Genomic DNA, 11,323 nt, shown 5'->3' with positions numbered 1-11,323 from the left:
CGAGTTAAGCCCTGGGCATCATCAGCTCTGCATGTGTGTACAGGATGCTGCCACCAGTGTCACGGTGAGGACACAGATGGCAGCACTAGTCACATATCCCTTGGGGCGTCTTCAAGCCCATGAGGGGTGATTCCAGTTTAGAAATCCTGTCCTAGATCTCTGGGGCACTGAGAAAATGAGGCTGGTTCTTTTTTCATAGCAGGAGTCAGGCTGAGTCACCCTCCACTTCCAGGCTGGAAAAGTACAGAAGCACCTTGCAAGAGCTGTCCACGGCATCAAGGGGCCCCAGCCCTGGGAGAAGGGCTAGGAGTGGGCGGCTTCTTCCTAACATGGAGATCGGATGAGTTGAGACACCAAATACAGTTGTCTAATACATGCCTTGTTGTTTTAGTTTGAAGGGGAAAACAAAATCCAAGATCCTTTCAAGTTGGGTTGGTGATGAAAGAGCTAAAATTTCATCTCATCTACCATCAAAAAACAAAACAAAATTAAACAAAAATGACACTAGCCATTCACCAGTACAACCGTCACTATAAGACACACCATCACTAAGGAAATGATGACTATTTCCATACAGAGTGCTGGATGGGAGTGCAGAACACAGGTGGAAGTCGGCTCCAGGCTTTCCCTGCTTACCCACAAGGGCTGACCATTACCGCCCTGCTCTGCGCCATGGCTCACAGGGCAGGCTGGGTCCCTGCAGGAGGAGACTGAGCTGCCGTCAAGATGATGCACATTTTAATACTCACACAATGTAAACAAAGTATCCACAAATAGTTGTCCAAAGGAAAAAAAAAAAGCCAAAGAATGGCTTTATTTAAAAATGCCCTTAAAAGTGACCCATTTTGCATAATGCTTTCTTAAAAAAACAAAACAAAAAAAACTCCCACAAAAACATCTTTACCAAACATGCCCAGATCACTTCAGAACTGAAATCCTCAGATGGAACAGGTGGAGATTTCTGTGAGCTGCCACGTCTCAGAAGCTTCAGGTCTATCCAACAGCATCTGCCTGCGGCCCTTTAGCAGGACGGGCCCTCAGAACCTAGTTGTCATCCTCAGGCTGTCCTCGGAGCTCTTGGTAATTCCCAAAATGAGAGAGAGGAAATATGGTAGGGATAAAGGTACAGAACCAGGACAGTGCTAGATAGAGTTGGAAGAGGCTGAGATGCTAGGAATGATCCCAAACATTCAGAATCTGAAAGGCAACCAAAATGAGGAGAGATGATCATTACTGTACTACAGTGCTACACGTCCACTACAATATACACTACTCCTAAGTGTTTCTAAAATTAAGAAAGGGCAGGGATTTCTCTCCTTACTGACCAGGTAACCATCCAGATTACAGCTCAAAATCTGTGTGCTCCTGGGGCTTTTACCCCAGGGACCAAAATGTTACTCTTTTTACACACACACACACACACACACACACACACACACACACACACACTTACACACACTTGCTCCTACAGAGTAATTGAGAGTCAGATTATGGTGGTTTTCAAAATAAAGAGAGGCACTGAGCAAGAGGTCAAGGACTTTCCTACTCATCCCAGACCTGCTGTTCCAGGGATGGGTTTTCCATGAACAGGAAATGGAAATAGGCCACCCAAGATTATCAAAAGTTTGAAGAGAACAGAGTCTGAAAAATCCTTGATAGCGCATCATGTTCTTTCCCTGGACATCGCTCAGCTATGTGAACAACACAAGAACACTCGGTTGCTGGAGTTTGAGAGGAATGGCAAACCCCCATGGCATCGGCTGAATTACAGACCCTGTGTAGAGGACATTTATTTAGGCAGGTAAATTAAATGATAAAAAATATTTTTAAAAATGGAAGGCAAACAAGAACGTTTTTTCTACTTTAGCAATGTTCAACCAGTGTGCTGCAAGAATTTTTTAAACACGTAATACCTATTTAGTCAGGGGCATTGACCTCTTTTCCTTTAGATTGTAAAAAATATGACAACAGCCAAGATAACAATAGCTATGGGGTGTGACTGCCCCATAAATATATTGGTCTTGAACCCTAAATATATGGGTCATATAAAAGAGTGAGTTGCATCTTATTGGTCGCTTCTCATACTAAGGTTGTGTCTGATTGGTTAATTCTTGGTACCAGAAATCCTTATACAAGTATAGGCACCTGATTTTTTAAAAAGTCACTTCAGAGCAAAAAGGGTAGGTAATTACTATTTTTTAAAAAATCAATAAAAATTACGCTTTTTTTTCCAGATTGGCAAAATATATTTTTTGGTGTGCCACAGAATTTTAGTAACTAGTTTATGTTGCCACGAGATGAAAAAGGTTGCAAACTGCTGCTCTACTCTTTAAAAAAAAGTTTTTGTTTTTCTTCACAGCAGTAGAAGGTTCGCTCCCCATCTTCGTTGTTATTTAACGCAGCGAGACTGAGCATCAAACACAGTGGGAGGGGAGGAGAGAGAACAGTGCAATCTTGTCTGTCCTGCTTGTACTTCTTAACATGAGGGATGTCACCATCTCAAGGGATTAACATGAATGGACACCACTCTTTTAACCTCCAGGCAATCTTCCTCTTCCCAGCCCTGCCAAAATGTCCTGTCCTTTCCCCATCACAGTGGTGGTGGAATTGCTTCAACAAGACAGCAGTTTAGGTGGATGAGCCCTGGAAATTCACAACCCTGTCTTGCAAGCCTCCTCACACTGGTACATGCCACCTAACAAAACACTTTACAACACATTCAATATCCAGGAATCACAAAGCTGTGTGAATGATACATTTGGACATTTAAGGAAACGATTTAGGGACAGCACAGGTACATATAATTACTACACTATAAAGCAGGTTTCTACACATATAGCAGGTTTCTGTCCAATATGCCTCCTGGCAGTGATGTCAGATGCAACCACAGCTTCCACATGGCAACTGGATTCACAGCTTCTCGAGCACCTATGAGTGGCCCTTTCTCTCTCCTTTGGGTCACCCTACCACCTGTCCCACCAAACACTGGCCTCTGACATCACCTTGGCAGTCTGTGCATCTGTCTTTTCCTTTCAGTGCTGTGATGAACCAAAAACCTAAATCTCAAGTCTGTACTTGGTCAATCTCTCAGCAATGTGGATATCAACCAAAGCAAACAGGAAGCAAATTTGCAAACCTCTTCAGTTTTGATGAGGGTCCTTCATTCCAGGCTAAAAATGTTTTCTGTAAGAAGCTGAAATAGGCTTGTTTATGGCAGGTGCTCCTGTGTTAAGGATCTCCACAGCAGCAGCAAAGCAACAGCATCCTAAATGGAGTCAGTAAGGGTGCCTGCCCTTGGCTGAGGCCTCCCTGCAACCTTTCAGCTTAATCCATTAGGAGCTTCCACCCTGGGAAGTAGTTAACACTCCCATACACTCCCTGGCTGTGGTTCAGTGACCGCAAACAACTTTCTGGGATTTCAGTTGAGGACTCAGCCTTCAGTCAAACTGTGATCTAATGGGAACCTTTAAGGGTTTCTCTGAGGAGGAAGTTACTAATGCTTAATTTGGCAGGAGCTGGCAATTAGAAGTCTCCATTTAAAAAAAACAACTGTCAATATACTCTGCAGATTCCTACCAACACCCATCAGTTTTATTTCTGTTGTCTGTGTTTTCCAGTTGCAGTTTTATTCCTTAAAAAGAAATCAAAGAGACCCTATGACATCAACAAAATACTCCAAGAAAATGACAACATTATGTACATAAATACTGTGTGAAAACTAGAGAAAGACAAATCTTCCAGGAAAAGAAAGAGAAAAAAAACTTATGTCAAGTGTTAGCAGTGATATCAAAAAGAAAACTCTGCATTCAATGGAGGTTATACAAATGTAATGTAACAATTCAAATATCATCTATAAAAAAAAAAAAAGGCAGCACTGGGAGAAACAGCATGAGGGAGGAAGATAAATTGGAAAAAATATGGCCATTAAACTCAGAGGCCCAAAGAATTATTCAAGTAATGGAAGGGTTAAAACCCTACATATGTATTCATTTTACAAGAACACACTGACTTTCAATTGCTGTTTTTCAAACTTGTCCCTATTGTGTCTGTTGGGAGGATGCTGCAGAGCACGTTTCCTGGCAGGGAGGGCCAGGGCCACCTGTGTGGAGCCCATTACCCTGAAGGTAGTGGGCAGCAGTCTCCTCCCCCCCCGCCCCCATTTCACCTCCTTCTTATGCTCTCCTCTAGAGAAGGCCTCTCAGATTTCATTTGGGGTTTACTTTTAATAAAAAAACAAAAACGAATTGCTTGACAAGCTTACAAAGTCAGCCATCATCACGCCTTTTTGGAATGATCCACTCAGGAATACCAGAAGAAATGGATTCTCGAATACTCCCTTTGAAAGTAGCAGAACCTGTCCACTTCAGGAACTCCAAAGGGCTAGGACTGGGGACCGAGGCTGAGCATGCTGATGTCCCGCTGCCCTTCAGCTCATCTGATGCATCAGGTCTGGAGAGCAAACCGTCGTCACAGTGGCCCAGGGGGAGCATTTTCAATTTCCGGCTTCACCCCCACCCTCCCCATCTGCGTTCTTCCTCAATCAAGCAAGCATGCCTTTTCTCAGAGGGCAAAAGGAGCAGGTGGCAGTTGATTGAAAAACAGCAATTTGCCTTTGACAAAGGTGTTCTCTGAAAATGACTATATTTTGAGGTTTGAATTTTCTAAAAATAAAAAATGATAAAATGGTCTTGCCATCCAAATCAATCTCTCTCTCATACATACACAGAGGGAAAAAGCCCCAAACCCTGCATGCGCCAGACACAGTAAAATGACCAAAATATTATAAAATTAACCAATAAAGTGCATGTTCCTTACATATTACACCTGCCCCTTTTACAAACATTTCTTTTAGAAAGTCACATGTGTAGGCTCAGAATCACATGGTATTATAGAAGGGGTTGGTTGTCCGTTTTTTGTCATTTGCTTTTTTCAGTCTCCTAAGGGGGTGAGTTCTGCTGTGTTGCTCACAGGGAGCCAAAGCCAGCTCTGGAGCTGGGCCTGCATGCTGCAGCCCCTGGGTCTGCGGCAGAGGAAGGCCTCCTTCACAACTAGTCAATTCAGGTCCTGCCTTGGGGAGCAAACACTGCTGACTGTAACCAAATTCTTTGGCATACTGTACAAGGGGCCTCTCCACTGGCTTGCTCTGTGCGATACACTCTATTGTTTTAAGTTGCTCTATAAAATACTTGGTGGGCTCTGGGTTCTGAGGGGCATCTGAGTTTTCTGGGGGTTCCTGGGCTTCCATGGCATGCATGCCTGAGTCTGTTCTGATGAAGGGCTGAAGAAGTTTGAGATGAGGGGACTCGGAGGAGAGAGGCTCCCTCCACAGTAAACAGTCTTTACACAGGTCCAAGTAACCTAACTTGGCGAGGGAAGCTGCATGCCTCATTTGGGATGGTTTGGTGAGCCCTACCTGGCAAATCACTTGGGACTCCATTTCTTTAGTGTGCTCCTTCACCACACTGGGGCTGTGGCTAAGACCCTTTATATTGTCACTACTAGAGCTATGTGGGAGTCTACAGGCTATAGGTGATGGGTCCAGTTTTTCTTGTAACTTCCCAACGTTGTCACTAAGTTTGCAAATTAAACTTAGGTCTTCACTACGTAACTGGGAGCCCTCATATGGCACTTCATTGCCACTGGACAGAAGGCCCTCCTGACTTTCTTCCCAGTGACCCTGCTCCGCACAGGGCTCACTGTCTGTGGTGCTGCTTTGCTCTGTGAAGCCTTCCAGGTGAACCACGGTCTGGGGATGCAGGTAATCCAGGTTGGCAGATGGTACATGGGTTGTGTGACTGACAAAAGGAGTTGCTGTGTCCAGGGCTGTTGTCGGGCTGTTGTCCCAGTCTTCAGGGCTGCTCAGGGTGGAGGTCAGGTCAGTGGGCCTGTTGTGCTCAGGAGAGGAAGAATGAGGCAGAGGTAGCACTTTGGGGTACAGAGAAACCTGGTCATGGCCCAGCGTCCTGTTCAGATTTTCATCCAGTGCACAGAGCATAGTGATGGACTTCTCCACTTTCACTTTCCTCAGTCCTTGCTCCCCACTTGTCTCACTGGTGGCTATTCCCTCCCCTGACTCAGTGTGACTTGGTGATGTAACTGCGTGTGTGTACTCAATGATTTCTATCTTCCTGGGAAGAGGGACTGCCTGTGTCTCAAATCCCTGGCATGAAACCACAGTCCTCTGCTCCTTCAGGACTCCTTGCTGTTTGGTTCTAGTCTCTGACTCCAGGCACTCCTGAGGAGCTGGCAAGGGGTGAAAATCCAGCAACTTGGGTGCTGGAACAATGACATCTTGCTCACAATGTGGTAGTGAGCCAGCCTCGGACCCACTGCATTTCTCTTTGCCCTTGTTGATATCTGGTTCCCTGGTGACAGATGAGTGTTCTAGGGTGGCTTCTTCACTCTTCCCTTTTGGTGCTAAGTCTGCCACAGAGGAATCATTCTTGGAATTCTTGCGAGTGGTTAATGAGGTACAAACAGGGGTGGCACCGTGGTGCTCTTGCTCCTGTCGCAATCGCTCCTCAAACTCCAAGGTGGCTCGTCTCACGGATCCAGGGCACCACTTGGCACTTGGGTGCATCCCTGGGCCCCAGAGCTCTTGTTCCCCCTCAGCTGGTTCCTCTTCTTCCAAGTCTGTGGTGGATGAGTGCACAGTTGGGCAGCCCTCTGGGTCCCACTTCCCTGAGTCTTTGGCTAGTTCAGGCTGGGCTGAGCAGGAACCCTCATTCGGCTCCAAATTTCCAGGTTTGTTCTCTGGGACCTGGGTCCTCTCAAGGGGCATCTCATGGGTGGTGGTCTTCTTTGGTGTATGGCATGGGTTGGATAAAATGTCTCCTTTTAGTTGAATCTGTCCCACTCCTTGGCTGATAGATTCAATCTCAGTGACAATTTCTTTGACTGAAATTGCATTTTCTGAGAGAGACTGCATGAAAATGTCTGGGCTGACCAGTTCTGAGATTGCCTAAGAAGAAAACATAGCGAGATGGTTATGGCGAATCGTAGTCTAATTGAAAATGCCAGATTTTTTGCTTACTAATCCTCTGGTCCAGGAGAACCTTCCAGCTACGAGGACACAAACTGTGGAGTGCCTGGGACTGTCCTCTGCCGAGGATTGTACTCTGACCATCTGTTTTGTCATACAAGAGAAAAACAGATTCATCAAAGGCAGAGATACAAAATTAGTTACAGGTTGTATCACTGTCTACTGAACTTTCTGTTCTGTTTACTCAAATAGGATGCCAATCTAATATCTTGCTCCAAAAATTAACAGCAGATAGCATTGGAGGCTCCTAATTTTCCTAAGACCTTGAGCCTTCAGAACTTAGGTGATACTGGAGAAAATGAAATCTTTCCTCTCTGGCCTAAATCAACTTCCAGTTAGAGCCTAACTTAGTTTGAGGGGAAGAGTTCCATTCGAGGGCTCAGTGTTAGATATGCCCACCTTAAATATGCCCAGTGTTAGACAAGGCAAGGCTGAGGCTACCCCCTGATGTCTGATTTGCAGACTCACTGCTCTCTTCTCGCTTCTGCGTTGCCAGCTTTCATCCATGTCCTCCCACTTCTCCTAGCGGCAGCGGCCCAGCACACAAGGGCACCATGTACCTGATCACACAATTCCTAATTGCACATGCTTCTCCTGGGAAACATTCACTTGGCTTATGCGGCCCTGTGCCTGAGCAAATTTAGAAACCATGGCTTGCTGACATTTTTGTTGTTGTTAATCCTCACCTGAGGATATTTTTTTCTGTTGCTTTTCAGAGAGTGGAAGGGAGGGAGGAAGGAGGAAAAAGAGAGAGACATTGACGCGAGAGACACACGTTGATTGTTGCCTCCCACACGTGCCCCCACCGGGGCAGGGAGCGAACCTGCAACCGAGGTATGTGTCCTTGACTGGGAATTGAACCCGAGACCCTTCAGTGCTCAGATTGATGCTCTAACCACTGAGCAACACCAGCCAGGGCAACATTTTATTGTTCTACCAGTTATGAATTTCCAGATGTATTTAGAACAAGGCCAAAGAAAATTGGCCAATGCAAAATCAAGTCCTTTTGGGAAAAAAAGAAAAAGAAAAAGAAGAAGAATTTCAAATTCTGGAAATGGCCCCTGGACACTTCTTAAAGTGACATCATTATGACCACCAATCTACTTTAACATTTTTATAAGCCCTCAAAGTATAATATTTCCCTAGAAATTGTTCTGGTCTTTTCCCTTCAAAAGAGAGTCAGAGCTAGTGCAAACTAACAAGGTCAGTTATGCCTTTGGGAGAAATCTGCTGGGACATCAGGCAGAGGCAAACTTGCCAAGCCTGGGAGAGACGCCACAGCGGGCTGGTGTGTACATGGGCCGTGGAGGGACTGCTCATATGACCAAGGACTTTGCAAAAAAGCTATTTCTGTCAGAGCTGCTGCACCCATTGGTCCAAAGAAGAGCTCAAATATTCACATTTCCCAGTAGACTTGAAACAGAGGGACAGCCTTTGTGGACAGGAGAAGACAGAAGCAGAGGCAACGACTGCCTTCAGGTAGTTAAAAAGAGAGAGAAAAGATGAGTAATGGATGAGGTGGTAAATATAAGGAGATAGACATCAGGGGATGTCAAGAATCCACTCAGCCCCACTGAATTCATTAAGTGAGGTTTGGTATGTTAGAGTAAACCCGTCACCATTTACTTCCAACTGCTGTATTGTATTGATGAAAATGCATCCCAATTTCAGAAGTGTCAAAATGAGAATAAGGGTGAGCCTTAGAAACAGTGATAGACAGTAATTCTTTCCCTGGTCTGAGATGGTTCATAAGAGCTCCTATGAGAAGAATCTTGAGATTCTGTCTGCTCACAGATCACTTCCCCAAACCATCCCTCAATTCCTGAATACCACCGCGTCCGAGTTGAGGAATAATTCAGAAACATTATTAATAGCAAGAACTCAGCATGAGAATCAGGTGCTACTCCAACAACTATTTACACATGTCTAAGAATTTTCTGAGATAGAAAGAATTTTCCAAACAAATCCATCTTCTCAGAGAGACCCAAGTCTCACTCAGGCAGCATATAAGTCCCTGGCACTTCATTACTGGTAAGATTTGATCTGAACTGCAGAGGTTCAGGGAGGGGACTGCCCTTTGTTCAGCCAGGACATTATTTTTATTAATCACTTCTGCCCTCATCCCCTCTCAGAAGTGCTTCCAATGATACATTCCTCAAAAGGCAACTGATTTAAAAAAATATTTAAACCCTAAGTTTTCAAGGAAAGTCTCAGCCAGACTCTCTCCCATATTGCCTTCCTAAATCTTTAGTCACATTAAAAATAAAGTGAACATAGCAGAATCCCAAATATTTTGTCTTCAAAGAGAACTTCATTAAGTGGAGAATTATAAAGATAGTTTTTACCTTTGACTGTTCCTCATCTATTGAAGATTCTTCTGACGCATGGGGAGTGTTACTTAAAGAGCTGCTTCTCTGGTCATCAGCTGTCACTTCAGAAGGGGCTACTTCTACCACTGACAGTCGACAGCTCTCAGTCCTTCCTCCACCCAGTTCCTCCATCCTTGAGTGGGAAAAAGATCGTGACCGGGTTTCTTGAGAAAGCTCTACAAACTTCTCTAGGGCACTAAAAAAATCAATGCGATCTGTACTGAAATCTGAGACTTCAGCCTGGCAACTGGGTTGGGGGCTTGGTGACTCAGGATCAGGGGACATAGGGAGGTCTTTCAGGCGAGATGTCAATTCTTCCATTGGCAGTAAGTGGACGTTCATGTCTGCTTTCAGTGCGTCTGTCTCCAAATCTTCAACTGTTAAGTCTGGGAACTTGTTGGGCATTTCTGGGGCCTGTCCAGGTTGGATTAAGGCTTTGGATGCATGGCAGTTGTCAAGAGGGAATTTTGATTCATTGAGACAACACCCTGATGTGCATCCATTGATGTCATTTAGGTTTAATTCATCTTCAATCTGTCCGGCACGAAATTCCCTAGACGTAAACTCCAAGCAGATCATTCTTTCTTTGGTACACAGGCCTTTCTGATTTTCACCTTGTGGGACAACATGTTCCACAAAGACAGGAGGTATGGGTGGGTGACCTTCCATGGTCTTTACCTCGGCAATCTGGTCTGCTGAGGTGGTGATCTCCTTCTTGTTGAGTTCTAGCCCTGGTTTGCAGATGGGTTCATGGTGGTCTGAGAGGTCGCTATCTGAATGAGATCTCCAGAGCTTGTTATGCCGCTGTTTGCTGTGGAGGACATAAGTAAGAAACACATTACTCTGGTCTATGAAAGCAATCAACACTCTCCCAAGAAACCGCTCCCCGATAAACTTAAATCTTAAGCTGCAAAATGCTTTGTTAATGCCCAATGGAAGTAGGCAATAAGCATTTGAAAAGATGCTCAACTTAACAGCAAAAAACAAAAACAAAGCAAAACAACAAAAACAAATATGAGATCTGATTTTTTAACCTATTCCACTGACACGAGCTAACATGGTTGCTAGCAGCCACTGTTACTGATGGTATGGCCAAACAAGCCCTCTCATATACTGCTGTTGGGAGGAATGTGAGTTGTAGCATTTTAAGAGTAAACTCTGGCAATAGCTCTCAAAATTTAACCCTTTAACCAGCAATTTCTCCTTCAAGACTTTTTCTTGGAGTACTACTATTGTAAGTGCATAAAGATGTACATAAAAGGATGTTCACTGTCGTTCTAAAAAATTAGACACCAAAAAAAAAAAAAAAAGATTTAAACTACAGTCCATACATCTATATGCTATGAGGCTGTTAAAAAAAGTCAGGTGTTTTAGTGGAATATGTCTGAGGCATACTATTTGGTGAAAGAGAATGTTGAACACAATTGGAATGGTTAGTTCCCATGTTAGAGTAAGTACAGAAAAATATCTGGAGGAACATCACCAAACTGGTAACAGTTCTTTCACAGAAGGCATAAGTACTTTGGGGGAGGGCTTTCCTTTCCATACTCTGTATTTCTATAATTTTTTAATTTTTAAAATAATGAGCATGTTTAACATTCATTAATAACCAGGAAAGCCCGGCCGGGCGTGGCTCAGAGGATGAGCATCAACCTAGGATCCAGGCGATCGGGGTTCAATTCCCGGTCAGGGCACATGCCCGGGTTGCAGGCTCGATCAATGACTCTCTCATCATTGATGTTTCTATCTCTCTCTCTCCCTCTCCTTTCCTCTCTCTCTGAAATCAATAGAGATATATTTAAAAAAAATAAATAAATAACCAGGAAAAACCTAAAGCCAAACAACATTTGAGTAATACAAAGAGAAACAGTCAACTGGAGTTCGTAACAAATCCTCATAACTGGGATGAAGA

General features: G+C 44.3%; 1 protein-coding gene across 3 annotated transcripts in view; it reads right to left on the bottom strand.

Moving 5' to 3' along the window:
* Positions 1–1,756: 1,756 nt before the first annotated feature.
* Positions 1,757–11,323, bottom strand: part of SSH2 (slingshot protein phosphatase 2) — a 207,831-nt gene continuing 198,264 nt past the window's right edge. For all 3 annotated transcript variants that reach the window (XM_016201957.2, XM_016201959.2, XM_016201958.2), the window contains 2 exons: positions 9,388–10,222; positions 1,757–6,961 (listed from right to left, as the gene is read on the bottom strand). In XM_016201957.2, coding sequence (XP_016057443.2) covers positions 4,877–6,961; positions 9,388–10,222 — 2,920 coding nt within the window. In that variant the 3' untranslated portion in view covers positions 1,757–4,876. The remainder of the gene's footprint in view (positions 6,962–9,387; positions 10,223–11,323) is intronic.

Source organism: Miniopterus natalensis, chromosome 17, assembly GCF_054644295.1.
Source record: "Miniopterus natalensis isolate mMinNat1 chromosome 17, mMinNat1.hap1, whole genome shotgun sequence".
Lineage (NCBI taxonomy): Eukaryota > Metazoa > Chordata > Mammalia > Chiroptera > Miniopteridae > Miniopterus > Miniopterus natalensis.
Note: the sequence above shows the minus strand (reverse complement) of the source record. Positions and strands in the feature narration are given on the sequence as shown.